This window comes from Leucoraja erinacea, chromosome 13, assembly GCF_028641065.1.
Source record: "Leucoraja erinacea ecotype New England chromosome 13, Leri_hhj_1, whole genome shotgun sequence".
Classification (NCBI taxonomy): Eukaryota; Metazoa; Chordata; class Chondrichthyes; order Rajiformes; family Rajidae; genus Leucoraja; species Leucoraja erinaceus.
The window spans coordinates 2,571,643-2,597,481 of NC_073389.1; the positions used below are offsets into that span (position 1 = coordinate 2,571,643).

Sequence of the window (25,839 nt, forward strand, 5' to 3'; positions counted from 1 at the left end):
CTCCCCCCCCCCCCCCCTCCTCCCCCTGTCCTCAACCCCCCTCTCCTCTCCCCCCCTCCTCTCCCCCTCTCACCTCGCCCCCCACTCTCTCTCTCTTTCTCCCCTCTTTTTCTCCCACTCCTCCCCTCCATCCCCTCCCCCACCGTCCCTCCCCTAAACCCCCCCTAAAACCCCCTCCAAACACCCCTACCCCATTCCCTCCACCCTCCCTGCTCCCCACCTCTCCCCCCCCCTCTCTCACCCTCTCTCCCTCCTCCCCTCCACCCCACCTTTCCCCTCACCCACCCTCCCTCTTCTCCTCGCCACCCCCTCTCACTCTAGCCCCTCTCTCTGTGTCTCTGCCCCTTCTCTCTCTGCCCTCACTCTCTACACCCCCTCCCCCCCTCTCTAGATGTGACTGCGTTAGGGGCTATGCGTCAGTAGATAGGGTGGTTATGGGGTAAAAGGAGCAAATTAATAATATTAATATAGTATCAAGGGGGGTAATTAGCGTGAGTGCGGGGGGGGGGGGGGTAGTTAGTGTGTGTGACGCTGCATGCACCTCCCCCCCCCACAACCGCACGTTGGGGGAACAGACCCAACGGGTCTAGTAGTATTATAAAGACCAGGAGGTTGGACAGTTGCAGGAGTGACATAAACCATATAAACAACCTTGAAATTTTGCAGAAAAATACTCCTGCTCAAAAACTGTCCTGATTTTGATTACAAAACAGATTAACATCAGTGTTTAGGAAGGAACTGCAGATGATGGTATAAACTAAAGATAGACACAAAAAGCTGAAGTAACTCAGCTGGTCAGGCAGCCTCTCTGGAAAAAGGAATGTGACGTTTCGCGTTCTGTCTGAAGAAGGGTCTTGACCCGAAACGTCACCTACTTCTTTCCTCCAGAGATGCTGCCTGGTGCGTTGAGTTCCTCTATCTTCAAACATTGCTTTACGAGGTAGACGTCCAGCAGTGTTGCTGCTACTCGGCTGCTTTGTACAAACAGACCTTTCCTCGTGCAAACACCATCCACAGTACGGGTCCTGTGCCAACAAACAATCTTCACACGAACTGTACTGGCTACAGTTTGCCACCTTCAGCCGTCTCACCTGCAGAGCCAAGGGAAAAGAAATGTTTTAGGAATCTCCTAACACACACAAGTTCAGATGTTCATAAGTGATAGGAGCAGAATTAGGCCATTTGGCCCATCAAGTCTGCTCCGCCAGTCAATCATGGCTGCTCTATCTTTCCCTTTCGGGATGATTCCCCACGGGAGATTCCTTTTTGCACCGTGTGTGTGGTGTGTGTATGTATGTGTGTGCACATATATGAATGTATGTATATGTGTGCATGTGTATATGTGTGCATGTGTGTGTATATGCAATTTTTTGTATGTGTGTGTATGTATATTTGTGTGTGTGTATTTGTGTATGTGTGTGTGTGTGCGCGCGTGTCTGTGTTCAATGGTTCAATGGTCCTTTATTGTCACGTGTATTATTTAGGGTACAGTGACGTTTGATTTGGCATACAGTCATTATAGAAAAAAAGAAACAAGACACACAACTACATAAAAGTCAACATAAACATTCCCACACGGACATTGACTCTTATAAATCCTCTGTTTTGGACTTTATCAACTCCACCATCAACAGTGTCACCTCCCTCAAACGGATTACCACATTCTTGAATCAGAAGCCATGGATGAACAGCGAGGTCAGGCTACTGCTGAAAGCACGGGACACCGCTTTCAGGTCAGGCGATGCTCGAGCCTACAGTTCATCCAGGTCTAACCTGAAGAGGGGCATCAAGAAGGCCAAGCATAGCTACAAGCTAAGGATTGAGGAGCACTTCAATAACAACTCCGACCTCCGAAGCATGTGGCAAGGCATCCAGGCCATCACGGACTATAGATCCACCAACACCACCCCCACATCCAGCGACGCCTCCTTCCTTGAGGTGCTTAACCACTTTTATGGCTGCTTTGACAGGGACAATCAAGAGATGGCCATCAAGGCTGTGCTCCCTGCTGATCACCAGCTCCTCACACTCACCCCCTACGACGTGTTTGTGGCACTGAGCAGGATTAATGCACGTAAGGCTGCTGGCCCTGATGGCATCCCCGGGCGCGTCCTCAGGGCCTGTGCTACGCAGCTGACAGACGTCTGGACTGTCATCTTCAACCTGTCACTTGCCCAAGCAGTTGTCCCCACGTGCCTTAAAACCACCTCCATTGTGCCGGTGCCAAAACACTCCACTGCGGCGAACCTCAACGACTTCCGCCCAGTTGCACTTACTCCCATCATCACTAAGTGCTTCGAGAGGCTGGTCCTGGCACACCTCAAAGGCTGCCTACCTCCCACACTGGACCCCTATCAGTTTGCCTACCACAAGAACAGGAGTATGGAGGATACCATCTCAACGGCACTTCACTTCGCCCTCTCCCACCTCGACAACAGAGACACTTACGTAAGAATGCTGTTCATCGATTACAGCTCAGCATTCAACACCATTATCCCCTCAAAACTGATCACCAAACTCAGAGACCTGGGCATCGACCCCTCCCTCTGCAACTGGATACTGGACTTTCTAACTGACAGACCCCAGTCTGTGAGGTTAGACAACCACACCTCTTCAACCCCCACCCTGAACACCGGCGTTCCACAGGGCTGTCTGCTGAGCCTCCTCCACTACTCTTCACCTTAGACTGCACACCTGTATATGGTACTAACACCATCATCAAGTATGCAGTTGATACAAGGGTGATTGGCCTCATCAGCGACAGCGATGAGTCGGCCTATAGGGAGAAGGTCCAGCTCCTAGCAGCATGGTGCGCTGACAACAACCTGGCCCATAACTCCAAGAAGACCAAGGAGTTCATTGTGGACTTCAGAAGGTCTAGGGGCAGCACGCACACCCCCATCCATATTAACAGGACGGAGGTGGAACGTGTTTCCAGCTTCAGGTTTCTGGGGGTCAACATCTCTGATGACCTCTCTTGCACCCACAACACCTCAACATTGGTCAAGAAGGCTCACCAGCGTCTTCTTCCTGAGCGGTCCATCTGTCTCCTCAGATTCTGGTGAACTTCTACCGCTGCACTATCGAGAGCATCCTTACCAACTGTATCACAGTACGGTATGGCAACTACTCTGTCTCCGACCAGAAAGCACTGCAGAGAGTGGTGGAAATTGCACAACGCATCACCGTTCCTCACTCCCCTCCATTGAGTCTGTCCAAAGCAAGCAATGTCTGCGAAGGGCGCGCAGCATCGTCAAGGACTGCTCTCACCCCAGCCACAGACTGTTTACCCTCCTCGCATCCGGGAGGCGCTACAGGTCTCTGCGTTGCCGGACCAGCAGGTTCAGGAACAGCTTCTTCCCTGCGGCTGTTATACTACTTAACTCTGCACCTTGGAGATTGCCAGTGCCGCCCCCCCCCCCCCCCCCCCCCACACACTCCTTCCCCCAGAAAAATTGCACTACTACTACTACTGTACATATATGAGATGCTAACTGCATTTCGTTGTCTCTGTACTGTACACTGCACATTGACAATAAAGATTGAAACTGAATCTGAATTTCTCCCCCACACTGTGATGGAAGCAATAAAGTCTTATCTTCTTTCCTGCTTATTCTCCCGTAGTCCAGGGAATTGAACCATCCGCACTCGGGGGATCAAAGCTCCCGCAGCCGGCAGTCGAAGCCTTCGCATCGGGGCGATCTAAGCTCCTGCGGTCGGGGTGGTCGAAGCTCCTGCGACTTGGAGCTCCCAAAGTCAGGCCCTAACCAAGGGACGCAAGCTCTCCGATGTCCGCAGGCTCCCATAGTTGGAGTTCCCAAAGTCGATCCCCAGCAAGAGGCCGCCAGCTCCTCGATGTTAAGCCGCAGGGTAGACAGGGATACGGTACGGAAAAAGTGGCATCTCCGTCGAGCAAAGAAAATAAAAAAAGATTCCCCCAACCCCCCCCCCCCCCCCCCCCATCACCCACATAACCAAAGCTAAAGATACACTAAAAGATACATTTAACAACATACTAAAAACAACAAAGAAAGAAAAGGATGAGACACGGTTGGTGAGGCTGCCATTGTACGGCGCCATGTATATGTGTGTGTGTGCGCGTGCATGCGTAATGAATGCCCACAATTAAGAATAAAGAGACAACAGTTTTCACCCAAACCTTAAAACTAATGAGCAGGGTACATGATAACACACGCTAATAATGTTTGCAGATGTGAGCTAAAACTAAACTGCTGCCTGTACTCAGGGCCGGCCTTAGGAGGTGCGGGGCCCAATTGGGAAAATTTGTCGTTGAAATATAAATAAATAATTATCAATGAGTCACGTGTTGTCAGTAACAGGACAATTCAGTGGAGAATTCCTTTCACAGCGTGTGGGGAGTCTAGCCAGGGTTAAAGTTGCGAGGAGGGAATGAGCGTTGAGAAAAAGGGGGTCGGGTCGGGTTCATGCCAGTAACACTGACTCACCGCTGCGGACGCCACCGCATTGTGGCCGCTTCCCATCAGCTGCTAGCAATGAGGGATAGACTTGGCTATACCTCAGTACAGCAACATCGTTCTTGATGTTGCTGTACTGAGGGATAACGAAGTCTATCCTTCTTGGCTAACAATCTAACCTTCAGCCTCCAAGATGCAGGTACATTTTCCAGCAATGTTACAAAATTTTGAGATTCTAAAAATCAAGTTTGCAATTTTATCTAACTCGGAAATTGAAGATAGACAAAAGCTGGAGTAGCTCAGCAGGACAGGCAGCGCAAGGACTCTGGAGCGAAGACCCTTCATCAGACTGAACTGAACTCTCGTCGGTGAGAGTACTTGTGATTGTCTGCAGAAGGGTCTCGACCAGAAATGCAAACCTCTCCCCAGAGCCCCTGCCCACCCCGCTGAGCCACCACAGACAGGGAGTTGAAGATAGACACAGGGGGGTCCACCTTCAACTTCAGAGCCAAACAAAAAACACAGAGTGCTAGAGAAACTCAGGGAACATATCATTTATCAGGAGCCACCACAGACCAGGACTCTCTCTCTCTCCTCTCTCCCCCCCCCCCCCCCCCCCCAACAGAAAGGAACAGCAGATGCAGCCATCATCGCAAAACGTCAAAGAAAGAACTGTAGATGCTGGAAAATCGGTAGACAAAAATGCTGGAGAAACTCAGCGGGTGTAAGGCAGCGTCTATGGAGCGAAGGAAATAGCCGGGTCTGAAGAAGGGTTTCGACCCGAAACGTTACATATTTCCTTCGCTACATAGATGCTAAGTTTCTCCAGCATTTCTGTATACCGCCAAACGTCAATGATTCCGGGAATGCCGAGAGAGCAAGAGAGAGAGGTGGGGAACGGGAGAGAGAGAGAGAGAGAGCGCACGGGAGAGAGAGGGAGGGAGAGAGCGAGACAGAGAGACACAATGTGGGCCGGTAGGTAAATTGAATGACTAATCTGCTGCAGACCAAGAAGAAGTTCTCACTCATGATCAAAGATCCTATAGCGGAGCTATAAGATCTTTGCTCATGATGGTGAGTTTTAAGAAATTCAATGTGTCATTAATGCATCAATCTACATTCCTCAGTAAGATGTCCCATCAGGCAAAAGGTATAGAAGTGTGAAAACGCACACTACCAGATTCAGGGACAGTCTTTCCAGCTGTTATCAGGCATCTGAATCATCCTACCACAACCAGAGAGCAGTGAAGAAGGGTTTCGGCGCGAAACATTGCCTATTTCCTTCGCTCTGTAGATGCTGCTGCACCCGCTGAGTTTCTCAAGCACTTTTGTCTACCTTCCAGCATATGCAATTCCTTCTTAAACAGCAGTGCTGAACTACTATCTACCTCTTTGATGTCTCTTGGACTATCCTTGACCGGACTTTGCTGGCTTTATCTTGTGAAGCTGCTCTAGATGGAAGGTAGTGACGAGCCTGTGATGTACTGGGCTGTGCTCACCACACTCTGCAAGATCAGGCAGTCAAGAGCAGAGCAGTTGCCACACCAGACGGAGATGCACCCTACCAGAATACATTCTGTAGCACATCTGTTGAAGTAGACAATAGTGAATAGGTGCAGGAGTAGGCCATTTGGCCCTTCGAGCCAGCACCGCTATTCAATGTGATCAAGGCTGATCATCCACAATCAGTACCTCATTCTTGCCTTCTCCCCATGATCTTTAAGAGCTCTATCGAACTCTCTTGAAAGCATCCAGAGAACCGGCCTCCACTGCCCTCTGAGGCAGAGAATTCCACAGATTCACAACTTTGTGCGAAAAAGTATTTCCTCATCTCCGGCTTACCCCTTATTCTTAAACTGTGGCCCCTGGTTCTGGCCTCCCCCAACATCGGGAACATGTTTCATGCCTCCAGCATGTCCAAACCCTGAATAATCTTATATGTTTCAATAAGATCCCCTCTCATCCTAAATTCCAGAGTGTACAAGCCCAGCTGCTCCATTTGATCAACATATGACAGTCCCGCCATCCCAGGAATCAACCTTGTGAACCTACGCTGCACTCCCTCAATAGCAAGAATGTCCTTCCTCAATCACAAGATCATAATTGCACACAATACACGAGGTGTGGTCTCACTAGAGCCCTGTACAATACCAGTACGATCTCCAAGCTCCTAAACTGAACTCTCTGTGAAGGCCAACATTCCATTAGCTTTCTTCACTGCCTACTCTACCTGCATGCTTACTTTCAGTGACTGATGAACAAGGACCCCCGCATCCCGTTGTACTTCCCCTTTTCCCAACTTGACACCATTTAGATCAGTGGTTCCCAACGTGGGGCGTACGCCCCACAGGGGGGCAATTTGATTTTTAAGGGGGGCAATTTCCACCTAATGTTTTTTTCTTTTTTTTTTTTACAATTTTTTTTGTAATTTCTTGCTCAGAACTTTAACTGTCTTTTGTTTATTTCATTTTTCTTTTTCATGGATGCCATGTTCTTTTGAAGCTTGTTTAAACCAAGGTATTGGCATTTTAAGCTTCTTCAGCTGAAACGGAGTTCACTTTTTAAATGATAAGAATTATATATCACCACATGGGGGGGGGGGGCGGCATCAGGATTTTAGAGGTGATTAGGTGGGGCATGGCCAAAAAAAGGTTGGGAACCACTGATTTAGATAATAATCTTCCTTCCTGTTTTTGCCACCAAAGTGGATAAACTTGCATTTATCCACATTAAACTGCATCTGCCATGCATCTGCCCACTCACCAAACCTGTCCAAGTCAACCTGCATCCTCAAAGCATCCTCCTCACAGTTCACACTGCCACCCAGCTTTGTGTCATCTGCAAGTTTGCTAATGTTACTTTTAATCCCTTCATCTAAATCAGGGTTCGATCCTGACTACGGGTGCTGTCTGTATGGAGTTTGTACGTTCTCCCCGTGACCAGCGTGGGTTTTCTCGGGGATCTCCGGTTTCCTCCCACACTCCAAAGCCGTACAGGTTTATAGGTCAATTGGCTTTGGTACAATTGTAAATTGTCCCTAGTGTGCATAGGATAATGTTAGTGTGCGGGAATTACTGGTTGGTGCGGGCTCGGTGAGCCGAAGGGCTTTATTTTATCTGCGCTAATTCTCTAAACTAAACTAAACATCATTATGAAGCGATGAGGTGACAGGGTGGAGCCATCAGAGGCAGTCAAAATTAAAAACCTTTCAAAACAAATCTATCACCTGGAATAAGTATTTTGTTCACTCATTAAAATCCACATTGCACAAACCCCTGTCACACAGCATGTGCCTTGTCTTCCCTTTCTACCACCAAGTCTAGAACCACTGGTTTAGTTTGGTGTAGAGATACAGCGCTAAACAGGCCCTTCTGCCCACCAACTCCATGCCAACCAGCGATCCACGCACACTAACACACTGATCGATGGGACAATTTACAATTAAACCAAACCAATTAACCTACAAACCTGTATGTCTTTGGAGCAGTTTGTCAGTGGAAGCAAACCGGAGATCCTGGAGAAAACCCACACGGTCACGGTGAGAACGTACATATTCCATACAAACAGCACCTGTAGTCAGGATCGAACCTGGGTCTCTGGCGCTGTAAGGCAGCAACTCTACCGCTGTGCTTAGTTTAGTTATTATTTATCTGTATTGCTAGATTTTTTAGCTTCTACACTGCATTTAGTAACTTTCCTTATTCCTCAAGCCACGATTAACCACTCAGACGTTGATCCATGGGATTTACTTTGCCATCCACCCTCCTTCATGTAATCCTTTCTATTCCTCCCCTTGTTTGTGCTGTTGGCCACATACCCCACCAACTCCTCCACCCTATATTTCCTCTGGATCTCACCAAATACATTGTGGTGAGTACAACAACGGCAAATTAATCTTCGTAAATGCGCACAAAGCATATACCTGGCAATGATGTCATTGCAAGTTCCTCACGATACTTCTCAGTTTAAAAATACTCTAGACCGAAACCAGAATAAGCTTTAGAAATACAGCTACATCCTCAATATAAAGCACACTTCCCAGTGACAAGGGGAAATGCCTCTGGATTTGGTGGCTTCTAAATTTCTCATTAAAACGGCAGAGCAAAATCTTGCAGGTTTGTCAGACTGCAGCATGCACCATGGTGCAGATCTCTTCCGTGGCGTCGACGTTCACTCCAGGGGGAGGAGGGGGCGACGGATGTGGGGGGGGGGCGATGAGAATTCCCACCCGATTGCCCTCCCCACTCTCAGCCTTGTGCCCAAACATCAGGATCTTGGGACCAAAATGCAACTAGAACTTGATGAGCAGCCCCTTCAGATATTGGTAGAGGGGCAGCAACCACGTTACCATTGGCAATGTCCCATTGTAATGTCATTGTAGCAGTCGGCAACCAGCTTGAGAACCCATTGTGATTGGTGGTGCTGTCCGTGAGAAGATGGTTTTGGCTGTTTTTAAAATTTCAAAAATTAATAACTTTGGAAATATAGGTGGAAATGCGACGGGAAGATGTTTATCGCCACCGCGGGAAAAATGTGAGTAGGAAGTGTGAAAATGAGAAGGCTGTGGTCTAGCGTTTGGAAGAAGATAGGAATTAACCATTGACACAGAGGCACATCGTGGGCGCAAACCGAAGACTTTTAGTTATATAGACATTGGGGGTTGTAAATAGCTGAGCGTAATAACAACACACTCTGCTGAAAAGCAGGCTTCCTTATCTATTGAGGGGGGATAGTTGTTCGCAGTTCTGCTTATGTTCTTATCCATTGCAACCCTGAGATTACAGCTGCTCCTTGTCACTGTGTTTGGCGGGCAAGTCCCCAGAGGTTAACGAATGGTCCTTTTCAATAAGTGGACCCCATCTATTCTCCCTACAGGGATATTGACATGTATAGTATTTGTAGATATATTGGAGGAAAATGTTCAAGGTAACATGAAGTGTAGGGTTAAAGATAGTTCTGTGAAAAGACAAAGATGGAAGGTCACAGAGACATCGATCTATGATGACATATTTCAAATCTATAAGAAACCATTGTGTCATGAGAATATAAAATGCTGTATGTATTGTGAATCTTTGAAACACTTTGGGATATATGAGAGTGTTTTACAGTATGCAATGTTAAGGCCTTCAATAAATCGACTTGTTTGATACACTCACCACTGATCTACACGCTGTTTTATTTTGTGTCTGTGCCTATCTAGATACAGGGCATGGGTAGAGCACAAAATAGCACAAAAGTCCCCCTACAACCTTATACTTCAGGATCAGCAATGGTAGCCTTTCCTGGTAATTCTTGGATGTCTTGAGACTATGTTGGTAGGTCTTTCTCATGAAACTACTTCCACTGGTTTACCAATGTGCTTCAGGAAAGGAATCCCCCCATCCTTACTCAGCGTAAAAATGACTGCAGACCGACTGAAATGTTTGGTCATTTACTGCTCTTTAAAATGGACCAGAATCAGTTTGGTTCAAAGGTGTAAGTCTTGGCTGAAGCTGGTAGGGATGTGTACATGCTGTGAATGAGTGGGTAAAACCCCCCGTGGTGGAAGAATTCCCACGTTACTGCTGGTCAAGGGATCTCAGGACCTTCATCTCGCTATAAAAGTAATGACACCAGGATGGTGTGTAACATGATGGAAACACAGAGCACAGTCACTGGGCGGCACGGTGGCACAGTAGTAGAATTGTTGCCTTACAGCGTCAGAGATTCGGGTTTGATCCTGACTATGGGTGCTGTCTCTACGGAGTTTGTACATTCTCCCCATGATCATGTATGTTTTCTCCGGGTGCACCAGTTTCCTCCCACAATTCAAAGATGTACAGGTTTTGTAGGTTAATTGTCTTGGTATAATTATAAATTGTCCCTCTTGTGTGTAGGATAGTGCTAACGTGCAGGGGTCGCTGGTCGGTGCTGTCTCGGTAAATTGTCCCCAGTGTATAGGATAATGCTAGTGTATGGGTTGATCGCTGGTTGGTGCGGACTCGGTGGGCCGAATGGCCTGTTTCTGGCTGTATCTCTAAAGTCTAAAGTATCTAATAAATTTGTATTTCCCTTTGTAATTAACTCTTCTTGTAATCACTTTGACTGATTTCAGAACCATGAAGTAAAATTCCATCACCCCAGATTTATTTATTTTGGAGCCAATTGCTTTGAGAGTTTCAACATGTGAAATTGTAATCTGATGACTTTTGGACTTTAAAGTAAAGCCTGGCTGTATCTCTAAAGTCTAAAGTATTTAGAGATACAGCCAGGCTTTACTTTAAAGTCCAAAGTCTTTAAATGTCCTGCAAAATCGTTGAGCCCATCACTCATGTTCATATGTTACAGCAGCAGAATTAGGCCATTCAGCCCATCAAGTCTACACCACCATTCAATCATGGCTGATATAGCTTTCCCTCTCAACCCCATTCTCCAGCCTTCTCCCCATAAACCCTGACACCCGTACTAATCAAGAATCTATCCATCTCCGCCTTAAAAATATCCAATGATATGGACTCAACAGCTTTCTGCGGCAATGAATTCCACTGACTAAAGAAATTCCTCCTCGTCTCCTATAGCAAGCAGTAGATCCAAGGACCACCTAGTAACCACCTTCTCAGGCCAACTGCAGATAGTTACAAACATCAGCTTTGCCATAATGTCACATGCCAGGAATGAAAGGCATTAATTAAATGATAGAACTGTGAACAAAAATCAGCTTACCATCCTCTCAGTTAACAGGTAGAAGTAATGTGGATCTATTTTATCAAACATTATGCTGTGCTTAATTGGAGAGTCATCTTGTAGTTCAATCAGAATACTCGGCCGAAGTACTTTCATGTTTTCATCCAGAACCAGCTGCAATAAAAGTCATGCAGTTAATAATCTAACAAATAGTATGATAGAGACATTGTTTCCCCAGTCTGAGGTAGAATCTGTCCTTAACTAACATCAGCTAAAACTGCTACTCCCCATACGATCGGCACGGTGGCGCAGCAGTAGAGTTGCTGCCCTGAAAGCTCCAGAGACCCAGGTTCGATCCTGACTCTGGGAACTGTCTGTATGGAGTTTGCACATTCTCCCTGTGACCGTGTAGGTTTTCTCCGGGTGCTTTGGCTTCCTCCCATATCCCAAAAACATGCTGGTTTGTAGATTAAATGGGCTCTGTAAATTGTCCCTAAAGTGTAGGATAAAATTAGGGTACAGGGCGACTGCTAGGGCCTGTTTCCACGCTGTATCTCATATATTTATTTAAATAAATATCAATTTTCCTCATTGTTTGTAAGAACTTGCCGTACTCAGATTGACCACTGCATTTCCCAACCTTACAGTAACAATTGATTCCACGTCTAAAGTATTGGACAGTCTATGGCAGTGCTGAAAAGCAAGTCACTAAAAGCAGACTGCAGGAGGAACACTGCAGGTTAAGCAGCATCACTATAGGCAAAGGAATAGTCAACATGGACTTTGTGTTCAGGACTTGTTATTCTTTATCTGTTTTACAGAAAGTAAAATTATGCATAAAAGTGCAACATGAACCAAGGACACTCAGTGAGGATCATTGTAAAATATCACAAAGCATGATCAAAAACTGACCCAATAGTAATTTAGACCATTTTGTGCAAGTGATGCTGCAAATTAATTGACTGCAGTACCTGGAAATCCGATTAATATTCTGCACCATGTATTAGTTTGAGATATAGCACGGAAACAGGCCCTTTGACCTACTGAGTCCGTCCTGACCAGCGATCATCCGTGCTCTAGCACTATCTTACCCACGAGGAACAACTTACATTTTTTACCAAAGATACCAAATGCATGGAATGGGATGCGATTGCAACTGCTTCTCATTACATGACAACATCCCACCAATGCATCTGCTGCGTTAATGCATCACACACACTAATGTAATGCCCATACAATACCATTTCTCAGCTGCTGAGTTTAGTTCAGAGATACAGCCTCCGCGGAAACAGACCCTTTGGCCCAATGAGTCTGCACTGACCAGTGATCCGCGTGCATTAACACCACGCTACACACACTAGGGACAATTTATGTTTATACCAAGCCAATTAACTTACAAACCTGTACGTCTTTGGAGTTTGGGAGGAAACCGAAGATCTCAGAGAAAACCCATGCAGGCACAGGGAGAACGTACAAACTCCGTACAGACAGCACCCATGGTCAGGATCAAACCGAGGTCTCTGGCGCTGTAAAGAAGCAACTCTACTGCTGCGCCACATGCTGCCCTATGCTACTGCCAGCATTGATTGCAGCTCTGAGCACCAAGGCAATGGCAGAGCTCTGACAGTCACAGACAGACTAAGATCCATGGTACCATGTGCTCAAAGTAACAGCACTTAAAGGGCACTCACAACAGGAGGTTTCCGCAAGTAACTGCAGACCTCTACTGAGGATGTCAAGAGTGTTTTATTGTCATGTGTCTAAGACAGAACAATGACATTCTTGCAGCAGCACAACAGAATATGTAAACATGGTACTCTGTAAATAATATAATAAACAAGAAAAATAAGTCTGCACGGTTGTGCAGCGGTAGAGTTGCTGCCTTACAGACGTGGGTTCCATCCTGACTACGGGTGCTGTCTGTATGAAGTTTGCACATTCTCCCTCCGACAGCGTGGGTTTTCTCTGGGTGCTCCAGTTCCCTCCCACACTCCAAAAACATACAAGTTTGTAGGTTCATTGGCTTGGGTAAAAATGGTAAATTGTCCCTAGTGTGTAGGATAGTGTTCATGTACGGGGATTGCTGGTCAGCGCGGATTAACGTGCTTGCATCACATGACACTACTGTCAATCCCCACTTAAAAACTGGCACTTGGCAAGTACAAGTACTAGAGTATAAGGCCAAGACAAACTCTTAACTGTCTGCACACGATCCATATCCCTCCATGTCACCCCTTTTATCTAGCAAGGTAACTCACATCACGGTCTACATACCAGAAATCATCAGAACAAATGCAACCAAAGTGGAGATGCTGGAAGACAGAGCGATAGTCAAGATAGTGGTAGGAGTTGGAGGGCCTGCAATGGATATTGGTTCATGAGTAATGGAGAAGTCAGGAAAGGGAAGGAAATTGTCAGAGACAGACCACGTGGCAGAGAGCAGGGTGAAAGTTGGCAGCAAAGATGCTGAAATATTCAAGCTCAGTTCAAGTGCAGGATGCAGCACCAATAGTTATCAGTTTAACAGGGACAGAGGAGGAATTAATTTACGCAAAGAAAGGTGATGTTGCTTACAAAATCACGGGCGGCACGGTGATGCAGCGGTAGAGCTACTGCCTCACAACGCCAGAGACCGGGTTCAATCCTGACTACGGGTGCTGTCTGTACGGGGTTTGTACATTCTCCCGGTGACCTGCGTGCGTTTTCCTCCGAGTGCTACGGTTATAATTGTAAATTGTCCCCAGTGTGTGTGTGTGTGTGTGATATTGTACGGGGATCAGTGGTCAGCACGCTCGGTGGGCTGAAAGGCCTGTTTCAACACTGTATCTCTAAACTAAAAAAAAAGTACCCAGCTCAGAATTACCTGAACAGAGGTGTATGGAGCAGGCAGAAGCAAGTAAAGAAGGCGGAAGATGCATCATTGCCTCAGAGGATACCAATCATTAATAATTACAAGAATCAAATAGAAAATAAGAAATGGCTGATTATAGAGTCATAGAGTGAAATAGCATAAACATGGGCCCATCGATTTAACTTGCCCACAACAGGTCCTATCTGCACTAGTCCCACCTGCCTGCGTTTGCCCATATCCCTCTAAACCTGTCCTATCCATGTACCTATCTAACTGTTTCTTAAACTTTGCGAAAGTCCCTGCCTCAACTACCTCCTCTGGCAGCTGGTTCCATACACCCGCCATCCTTTGTGTAAAAAAGTTACCCCTCAGGTTCCCATTAAATCTGTTCCCCTCCCTCACCTTAAACCTATGTTCTCTGGTTCTCCATTCACCTATTCTGGGCAAGAGACTTTGTGATCCCGAACTATTCCTCTAATGACTTTGTACACTTCTATAAGATTACCCCTCATCCTCCTGCGCTCCAAGGAACAGAGTCCTAGCCAGCCTGCTCAGGCCCTCAACTCCTGGCAACATCTTCGTAAATCTTCTCTCCACTTTTTCCAGCTCAACAACATCTTTCCACTAACGGTGTCAAAATCTGAGCACAATACTCTAAATGCAGCCTCACCTACGTCTTATATAACAGCAACATGACCTCCCAACTTGCTCTGTACTCAATACTCTGACTGATGAAGGCCAATGTGCCAAAAGCCTTTTTCACCACCCTATTTACCTATGACGCATCTTTCAAGGAACCATGCACCTGCACTCCTAGATCCTTCTGCTCTACAACACACCCCAGTGCCATCCCATCCACTGTAAAGGCCCTGCCCATGTTGAGCTTCCCAAAATCCAACACCTCACATTTCTCTTTATTAAATTCCAACAACTATTCCTCAGCTCACCTGCCCATCCGATCAAGATCCTGCTGCAATTTTTGATAACTATCTTCACTCTCTGCAATGCCACCCACATTAGTATCATCTGCAAGCTTGATTATCGCGCTGGTGAGGCAGGCAGTGCTTCTGAAACATGGACCTTCATCTTGAGGATGAAGCAGTAGCTGTGAACATTGCAGATGAACTACGACCAGGCCATTCCTGTCAAGCTATTGCAGGCCAGTTTAGCCAGCAATTCTACATTGCAGAATAATATCTGGGATTGAGTTAAAATTAACAAAATGAACACAAAATTACTCCCTGTTACTGCTTGGACGACTGCAAGGACAAGACAATATGCTCTCTGAGGATCTGTTACACAAGGTGGTTAATAACTGGAACTTACTACCTAATGTGATGGTGAAATCAGAGGCAAATGCTGTCTGATGAAAAACGTTGTGCCTACTTGAGGTGAACTCGTTGGTTTGAAAATTGTAGTGGCTCCCAGAGGGTAAGGTTTAATTGGTCTCCATATCAATCAGTGTAATCTAATCAAAATTGACATTTTTCAGAGGAAGATGTGATAACCAATATTCTAGGCCAATGTATGTGCCTTGGGAAACTCAGTTCCCACTGCTGTGGAGCAGCACTTTGTTGGCCGTGGTTTCCCTAACCTGACCTCACAGGACTATGTCAATGCTGGTGCTTTGTTCCTGTCCAGGAACGATGCAGTGCACGTGGACCATCGCACTGACGAAGTTGTGGTGGGAGCGTTGCCAGGGCAACGCAGTCCCTCACACCACAGCACTCGACATGAAGGCTTGATGGGGAAGTGAAGACCTACATACACTCTGGAGCCCTCCCCCCAACACCTGGCCCCACTGACACAGTTACTTTCTATGGCAAGGTGGCACCGAGCAATTGCCACCAGCAACAACAAGGCTTCAGATGGTGGAAACTAACGTCCCATACACAGGTCTGAAGAAGGGTCTCGACCCAAAACATCACCCATTCCTTCTCTCCAGAGATGCTGCCTGTCCCGCTGAGTTACTCCAGCTTTTGTGTCTATCTTCGGTTAAAACCAGCATCTGCTGTTCCTTCCTACACATCCCATACACGGTTATATTAATGAGAATCATAGTCATAGCGTCTTTCAGTGTGGAAACAGGCCCTTCAGCCCAACTTGCCCACACTGGCCAACATGTCCCAGCTACACTAGTCCCACCTGCCTGCGTTTGGCCCATAACCCTCTCAACCTGAGCTATCCATGTACCTGTCTGTTTCTTAAATGTTGCGACCGTACCTGCTTCAACTACCTCTTCCATCAGCTCGTTCCACACACCCACCACCCTTTGCATGAGAAGGTTACCACTCAGGTTCCTATTAAATCTTTCCCCCCTCACCTTAAACCTCTGTATTGAAATAAAAGAGTAAAAACAAAACCACTTAACTTCCCTTACTTCACCCATCATTTGAAAAGTTTAGTTTAGTTTAGAGATACAGAGCAGAAACAGGACTTTCAGCTTACCAAGTCCGCACTGCCCAGCGATCCCCGCACACTAACACTATCCTACACACACTAGCGACAATTGTTTTTACATTTACCAAGCCAATTAACCTACAAACCTGTACGTCTTTGGAGTGTGGGAGGAAACCGAAGATCTTGAAAAAAATCCCACGCAGGTCACGGGGAGAACGTACAAGTTCCATACAGACAGCACCCCTAGTCGGGATCGAACCCAGGTCTCCGCCACTGTAGGCGTTGTAAGGCAGCAACTCTACTGCTGTGCCACTGTGCAGCACACTCCCTCTCTGTCCTTCCACCACCCTAGTTCTCGGTGGGCTGAAGGGCCTGTTTCTGCGCTGTATCTCTAAACTAAACTGAGATGCTGCCTGACATGCTGAGTTGCTCCAGCACTCTGTGTCTATCGTGGGAGGGAGTTGGGTCACGGGAGGACACATGTACAGGCATCTGACCTCCAGTGCGTTCTGTCCTGCTATGGTAGAGTGGCCAACTGCTTCCTTGTACAAACACCAGCACAATCCAGACTTTCTTTTATTCTAGGTAGACAAAAATGCTGGAGAAACTCAGCGGGTGAGGCAGCATCTATGGAGTGAAGGACATAGGCAATGTTTCGGGCCGAAACCCTTCAGACTTTCCAACATCTGCAGTTCCTTCTTAAAATTTATTTTATCCTGTCTTTTCGATGTTCCAAGCAAATTATTGACATTTGGAGGAATTGTGAATGTGCATCCTTGATGGGATGGACAGGTTTGGAGGGATATGGACCAAACGCAGGCAGATGGGACTAGTGTAGCTGGGACATGTTTGCCGGTGAGTGCAGGTTGGGCTGAAGGGCCTGTTTCCACACTGTATCACTCTATCGCTTGGGCTTGGGTGCATGGCCAATCACAAGCTGCATAGGCGTGATGGGCTGTACATCTGAAGACAACTTATTTCCGTGTTTCCGGAGGATGTCTGGACAAAGATAGATTGTTTTTGGAAATGGAAGGGTGGGCTACTGGGCAAAGCGTGCTTTTTCCGAGAATTTGTTAGTACAGCAGTCCACTTTCAAGCATGTGTCAAGACAGTTGGGCGGTAAATCACAAAGTGGAACGTACAGCGGAAAGGTTGGTTGAACACTAACTCTCTGGAGCGGTTAGCTTAAGCATTTTGACTCAGTGACACCCTATAGTGTGAAAACCTATTGTCTTGGTGCCCACACTGAGGTCTTGATGTTCTTCCTCAGTGTGATGCCCAGAACTTACATTTCCTGTTACAGGTGGTTCAGCCTGGGGACTTTCTCGTTTGCACATACAATTCCCCTATTTATAAAACCACCGACCAGCATCCGCAGTTCCTCCCTACACATTTTGCAAAATCTCCTCAAGGTACCCTTACTTCTCCTCCTCGCTCCGACAAGTTCTGCAATACCCCCTCTCTTGCTGCACTCCCTCTGTGATTCCTCCTGCTCTCGTAAGTCCTGTCAATATCTCTCATTCCCCTTTCCCCTGACTCTCAGTCTGAAAAAGGGTGTCGACCTAAGACGTCACCCATTCCTTCTCTCCAGAGATGCTGCCTGTCCTGCTGAGTTACTCTGGCTTTCTGTTTCTGTCTTCAGTTTAAACCATCATCTACAGTTCCTTCCTACACAAGTGACTCTCCAACATTTTTCCACCACCACCTTGGCATTTCTATACACTTAGCACTTAATCTGGGATTGTGTTTATGTATGGCAATAATTTCCTGAACAGTATACAAAAAAGAATTTCACTGTACCTCAGAATCATTTAGACAAGTACATGGATAGGACAGGTTTAGAGGGATATGGGCCCAATGCAGGCAGGTGGGACTAGTGTAGATGGAGCATATTGGTCGGCATGGGCAAGTTGGGCCTGTGTCTGTGTTGTATGACTTCAGCATGCATATTGAGAAGATGCATCTTGCAATCACAGTCACGCAGCACAAGAGTAAAGAAGCAACAAATTTGTGCGACACGATAATTAGGTGACAGTTCAATTATGTTCATAAGTTATAGGAATGGAATTAGGCCATTTGGCCCATCAAGTCTACTCCGCCATTCATCATGGCTGATCTATCCCTCCCTCGTAACCCCATTCTCCTGCATATTATTTGAGCATGATACATTTGAGCAGACTCCAAGCCAAATAATTTGATGCGACACATTCATTGCCAAAATATCAGTCATGCTAGAGTCATATATCAGCCCAACTTCGCCATGCTGACCAACATGCCCCATCACACTAGTCCCACCTGCCTGCATTGGGCCCATATCCCTATAAACCTGTCCTATCCATATACATAGAAACATAGAAAATAGGTGCAGGAGGAGGCCATTCGGCCCTTCGAGCCAGCACCGCCATTCATTGTGATCATGGCTGATCGTCCCCTATCAATAACCCGTGCCTGCCTTCTCCCCATATCCCTTGACTCCACTAGCCCCTAGAGCTCTAACTCTCTTATATCTGTCTAATACCTGTCTTATACCTCTCTTATACCTGTCCAAATGTCTTTTAAATCATCTTACAGTGTACAGTGTTCTTTATTATCACATGTACAGATGTACAGTGACATTTTATATTCCCCATACAGTACAGAAAATTATTACCATACATAAGCACAATCACAGATTAAGTACAAAGTGTATAGAAAGAGCTCACTGAGACATGCAAGAATCGCCAGGTTTTGGCGCCATTTTCTAAATCCAAGCTACAGCTGTCCATAAAGGCCCATGGCAGCCGTTCCCTCCGTCTGGATCGTCCAGTAAACTGTCGTCGCTCTCCTCGCCTGGCCATCTTCAGCCGTTGTGGTCCAGGGATGCCTCCCACAGCTAACCTTGAGTGTAAGACCCTGGTTCTTCTTAACGGCCGTTGGTTGTTGTATCCACCATCGCCGACTCCCTCCACCTTCCTCTCCGGTCCTCAGGGATAAGCAGGGGCTGTTCGGCGGTTCCCTCTCCAGGCATGTTTCCCGGTTCCGCAGCGGGTGAGCTAGGCCTGTTGCCGAGTCCCCAACGGTCCAGCCTCAACTATCTCATTTACTTTTAGACATTTAGAGATACAACCGGAAACAGGCTCTTCGGCCCACCGAGTCCAAGCAGACCAGTGATCACCCCGTATACGAACATTATCCTACACACCAGGAACAATTTACAATTTTTACGAAAGCCAATTAACATACAAACCTGTAGACCTTTACAGCGTGGAAGGAAACTGGAGATCCCAGAGAAAACCCACATGATCACAGGGAGAACGTACAAACTCCGTGCAGACAGCACCCATAGTCAGGATCAAACCCGGGTCTCTGGTGCAGTAAGGCGCCAACTCGACCCAACTGGCAGCTCGTTCCATTTACACACCACCCTGCGTGAAAAAGTTGCTCCTCAGATTCCTGTTAAATCTTTCCCCTATCATGTTAAAACAATGTCCTCTGGTTCTTGATTCTTCTACGCTGGTGACTGCGCATTCACCCTATTTATTCCCGTGAGCAGGTACAGCAAGCACAGTACCTGGAAACAAAGGGGAAGCCTCCATTGTGTCCGGAAACGTGGCTGATGGGCAGGACTTCAGGTCAGAATAAAGCGCAGGGGACTTCGGCCCCCTCTCCCTACTATCCTACTGGCCAACGTACAGTCCCTTGAAAACAAAGTGGAGGACTTAAGGGCAAGGCTGCTTTATATCAAAGGGAGCTGAGGGAATGCTCTGTGTTCTGTTTCACAGAGACATGGCTCACCCCCAGCTCCCCAGACTCAGCGGTCCAGCCTGAAGGGTTCTCCATCCACCGCATGGACCGTACGCAGGCATCTGGGAAAGAGAGGCAACTCCAGGACTGTTTGGAGTCTGTACACTGGGCAATGTTCAAGGACTCAGCAGCGGACTTGAACGAATATGCCACAGTCGTTACAGACTTCGTAAAGAAATGTGTGGAGGACTGCATCCCTACAAAAACCTTCCGGTTGTTTCCCAATCAGAAACTTTGGATGAACTTTGAGATCCGCACTCTTCTGAAGTCCAGACACAGGGCATTCACGTCCGATGATACAGTGGCCTACACGAAGTCCATCAAAAAGGCCAAAAGGGACTTCTGCTCCAAACTGGAAGATGAGACAGATGTTTTTGCAGCTGAGGCAGGGCCTGAATGCAATCACCTCCTACAAGGTGAAACCAGGAGGCAGCTCGAATGTCGGCGAAACATCACTCCCAGACGAGCTCAATGCGTTTTACGCATGCTTTGACAGGGAGAATACTGATGTGCCTTCCCGATCCCCCATTCGCTGTGATGGCATTTCAGTCTCAGTCAGAGGCCGACGTCAGGAAATCCTTCAGAGGGGTGAACCCCCAAAAAGCACCTGGACCTGATGGTATACCCGGTCGTGTTCTAAAAACCTGTGCGGACCAACTGGCTGGAGTTTTTATGGACATTTTCAACCTCTCACTTCTGAGGTCTGAGGTTCCCACCTGCTTTAAAAGGGCATCAATTATACCAGTGCCCAAAAAGAGTGAGGTGATGTGCCTCAATGACTCGACCAGTGGCACTAACGCCGGTGGTGATGAAGTGCTTTGAGAGGTTGATCACGGAGCAAATCAACTACTACCTCGACAAAAACCTGGACCCACTGCAGTTCGCTTACCGCCACAACAAATCAACGGTGGATGCGATCTCGCTGGCCCTCCACACCGCTCTGGACCACTTGGACAACAAAAACTCATATGTCAGGCTGTTATTCATCGATTACAGCTCGGCATTTAACACAATCATCCCCTCCAAACTGGTTACTAAACTCGCAGAACTGGGTCTCTGCGCATCCCTCTGCAACTGAATCCTCGACTTCCTCATTCACAGATCACAGTCTGTTCGTATTGGTGGAAATGTGTCAGCCTCGATAACAATCAGCACGGGAGCACCTCAAGGCTGCGTGCTCAGCCCCCTGCAGTACTCACTCTATACTCATGACTGCGTAGCCAGTCACATTGCGAACTCCATCATCAAGTTCGCTGACGACACCACTATTGTGGGATGTATCACTGATGGGGATGAGTCAGAGTATAGAAGAGAGATCGAGCAACTGTCCATATGGTGCCAGCGCAATAACCTGGCCCTCAACATCAGCAAAATCAAGGAACTGATTGTGTACTTTGGAAGGAGTAGGAGGGGGACCCACAGCCCCATTTATATCAACGGGTCGATTGTTGAAAGGGTCAAGAGCTTCAAATTCCTGGGCGTGCACATCTCTGAAGATCTTTCCTGGTCCAAGAACTAATGCAATTATCAAGAAAGCTCGTCAGCGTCTCTACTTCCTGAGAAGATTACGGAGAGTCGGTTTGTCAAGGAAGAATCTCTCTAACTTCTACAGGTGCACAGTGGAGAGCATGCTGACTGGATGCATCGTGCCTTGGTTCGGCAATTTGAGCGCCGTGGAGAGGAAAAGACTACAAAAAGTAGTAAACATTGCCCAGTCCATCATCAGCTCTGACCTTCCTTCCATCAAGGGGATTTATCGCAGTCGCTGCCTCAAAAAGGCTGGCAGTATCATCAAAGACCCACACCATCCTGGCCACACACTCATCTCCCTGCTACCTTCAGGTAGAAGGTACAGGAGCCTGAAGACTGCAACAACCAGGTTCAGGAATAGCTACTTCCCCACAGCCATCAGGCTATTAAACCTGGCTCGGACAAAACTCTGATTATTAATAACCCATTTTCTGTTATTTGCACTTTATCAGATTATTTTTTCATGTGTGTATATATTTATATTATGGTATATGGACACACTTATCTGTTTTGTAGTAAATGCCTACTATGTTCTGTGTGCTGAAGAAAAGCAAGAATTTCATTGTCCTATACAGAGACACATGACAATAAATTCACTTGATCTTGAACTTGAGAACTTATGCACCTCGATAAGATCACTCGTCCTGCTCTCCAAGGAATAAAATCGGCACTTAAACATTTTCCCTTTATGTTCCATGACCAGAATGGCACAGAATACTCAGAAAACAGAAGTATGCGACAATGTTCTGTTCTGTGAAGGATGATGTCAACAGGGGAAACATGGAGCACAAAATTGACCCATACTGGGTTATGGGGAGAAGGCAGGAGAATGGGGTTAGGAGGGAGAGATAGATCAGCCATGACTGAATGGCAAAGTAGACTTGATTGGCTGAATGGCCTAATTCTGCTCCTATCACTTATGAAATGAGATAATAACATGAAAACAAAAAACCCCGTGCCAACTAATCAGTAATGCGTGAAGGATGAAATCATGTTCAAAGCAAGGTCTGGCATAAAGCAGGAAGGAAGTGGAGGATGGAAGGGTAGCTCAGTAGATGGCAATGGGCCAAATGAGGGTACTGCCAGAGATAAGAAGACATTAGAGGCCAAAGCCAAGGAGTGACGAGATGGGATCAAAAGAGGCCAAGAAAATACTTCAACAGGGTGGCACAGCGGTGGAGTTGCTGCCTTACAGCGCCAGAGGCGTGGGTTCAATCCTGACGACAGGCGCTGTACGTTCTACCCGTGACTGCGTGGGCTTTCTCCGTGATCACCAGTTTCCGCCCACACTCCAAAGACGTACAGGTTTGCAGGTTAAATTGTAAATTGGCCCTAGTGTGTAGGATAGTGTTGATGTGCGGGGATCGCTGGTTGGTGTGGACTCGTTGGGCTGAAGGGTCTGTTTTCACACTCTCCAAAGGATGTTGGAAGGTTTAAATTGGAGGTGTTGGGATGTCAGGAGCCAGTTACCAATTTTTGAAAAACATGATATTGAGCCCAAAAGTAAGAGGAAGATGAAATTCACACTGCAAACATATGCCCAAACATGGAAGTGTTGTTCAATCACGTTTGTGTGTCTGCACCATATCAGTAAGATTGTGGTCATTTTCAACAGACTCCTCTGCGCAGTACAAGTTAAACACATCCTATAGAACTAACAACAAACCTAACGAGATTCTCAGCACAGTTTTCCCAATTCCAACATCTTTCAATAGCCAATATTAAAATGCCCATCTAAGCTGCTACCTTTTATTTTATTAACTTACCCATTTTGGCAAAGGCATATTTATGGAGGAGGATTTGTATATATTTTGGAAGAGGTGGTAAGAAACAGAGAGAAACGGAGGGTACGTTATACTTGATGTGAAGCTTTGATAGATGATGCACAATGTTACAACTAAGTGGTGATGCTGGTAGAGCTGCTGTCTCACTGCGCACGGGACCCAGGGTTTCATCCTGACATTGATGGCTGTCTGTGTGGAGTTTACACGTTCTCCCTGTTTCCTCCTCCAGATGGTCTGGTTTCTTCCCGTATCCAAAATCTGTGCAGGTTTGTAAGTCAATTGACCTCTGTAAATTACCCCAAGTGTGTAGGGAGTGGATGCAAAAATGAAATAACATAGACCGATGTGTGAACGGGTGATGTACACTCCATGGGCTGAAGGGCCTGTTTCCATGTTGCATTGGAGTTTTAGAATGGTGGCTGCCATTCAGCAACGCAGATCAATATCGCAAAACATCAGAGAGGTAAAACAGTCTGTTTTAGTAACATTGGATAAAGAACACATGTGGGCCAAGACAATAAGGTAAATTCCCACAGTCTTTAAGAGGTCTTGAGATCTTGTATGGGCTATTTAGCTGATAGGGAAGACTGGGACATAAGTTAATCAGTTATAGGAACTGAATTAGGCCATTCAGCCCTTCAAGTCTACACCGCCATTCAATCATGGCTGATCTATCTTTCCCTCTCAAACCCCATTCTCCCGCCTTCTCCGCATAACCCCTCACACCCGTACGAATCAAGAATCTAGCAATCCTTAATATCTTAAAAATATCCATTGATGGCCTCCACAACTGTCTGTGGCAAAGAATTCCTCAGATTCACCAACCTCTGACTAAAGAAATTCCTCCTCATCTCCTTACTAAAGGAGATTAATTCTGAGGCCATGACCTCTGGTCTTAGACTCTCCCACTAGTGGAAACATCCTCTCCACATCCACTCTGTCCAGGCCGTTCACTATTCGGTAAGTTTCAATGAGGTGACCCCTCATCCTTCTAAACTCTAGTGATTATAGGCCCGATGCCGACAAATGCTCATCAGATGTTAACCCAATGATCCCTGGACCTGGTATAAAGTTTCATCAGAGCAACAGTGATGATGCAACATTTTCTCATACTGATATGGCGACACGATGGCGCAGCGGTAGAGTTGCTGCCTTACAGTGTCAGAGACCTGGGTTCGATCCTGACTACGTGCAGTCTGTACCGAGTTTTTCCTTCTCCCCGTGACCTGCGTGGGTTTTCTACAAGATCTTTGATTTACTCCCACACTCCAAAGACGTACAAGTTTGTAGGGTAATTGGTTTGGTATTCATGTAAAATTGTCCCTAGCCTGTGTTTGTGTAAGGTAGTATAAATGTGCAGGAATCGCTGGTCATTGCGGACTCGGTGGGCCGAAGGGCCTGGATTTGCGCTGTATCCGTAAACTAAACTAAATTAAACTAAACTAAACCGATACCATAGTTCATCTTGGATCATGTGCTCGAGGCTGTAAAGTGTGGCTTGTACTTACAACCCTCTGTAACACTGGTCAGCATTGTGCAATAGGACTGGATCCTCAGCCATCGGCCTGTGAACCGCCATCTACTACAATGGTTTTATCAGTAAGATACCTTTGGTGGATTGCACCACACAAGGTCTGCTCTCTGTACTCAGGACCAGTGCCAAGCCTAGCCCTAATCCAGGGTCTCAACACAAAACGTCAATTTATAGCTTTTTGCCTCTACAGATGCTGCTTAACCTGCTGAGTCCTCCCAGCTATCAGTCAGCTGATCCAGTGCCAAGTCAGGTCAAATCCAAATAAACCAGGAAACTGGCAAATGGCAGGTGTGGGGCAGAGCTGGGGTGCATTACACCAGAAAGCAGTATGCGGCACAATTGGTGCAGTGGTAGAACCTTGTTAGGAGGGAGGTTCATGTGCTAGGAAAGATTCTGTCAAAGAATCGCTGCCCTCTCAGTTACTTGGTTAACATTAGCGAGAAAATCACAAACACTAACACATCATGGCAGCACAGTGGCGCAACAGCTAAGTTGCTGCCTCACAGTAGGTATGTTGCAAAACGTACCTGAAGCGTCGCTGAAAATCTGTCCCAGCCCGTGTGCGCGATTTTGGCGCCGTTTAGAGGGGGGCGGGTTTAAAACGCGATTTTCACTAGGCTGTTCCAATCGAAGATGTTCAGCCTAGTAAATCATTAACGAAAAATCGCTGGAAGACCTCGTCGCAAAAGGTATTATTAGTTTTTATGGCCTTGTATAATAGTTTAAAAATCACTCTCTAAACCCGCGACCTCACGCAACCACAGGGCCGCATGGAGCTGTATACAGAAGGTATGTAGCTTATTTTTACATTAATAAGGGCTTCTTAAGAACCCTTTATACAAAGTTTAATTTTGCGAG

General features: G+C 46.7%; 1 protein-coding gene across 1 annotated transcript in view; it reads right to left on the minus strand.

The window, feature by feature from the left end:
- Positions 1-633: 633 nt before the first annotated feature.
- LOC129702533 (plexin-D1-like) overlaps positions 634-25,839 on the minus strand; it is a 29,548-nt gene continuing 4,342 nt past the window's right edge. Inside the window, exons 2-3 of the mRNA XM_055644279.1 lie at positions 11,139-11,273; positions 634-1,091 (exon numbers count right to left, since the gene is read on the minus strand). Of these exons, the coding sequence (XP_055500254.1) occupies positions 681-1,091; positions 11,139-11,273 (546 nt within the window). The 3' untranslated portion in view covers positions 634-680. The remainder of the gene's footprint in view (positions 1,092-11,138; positions 11,274-25,839) is intronic.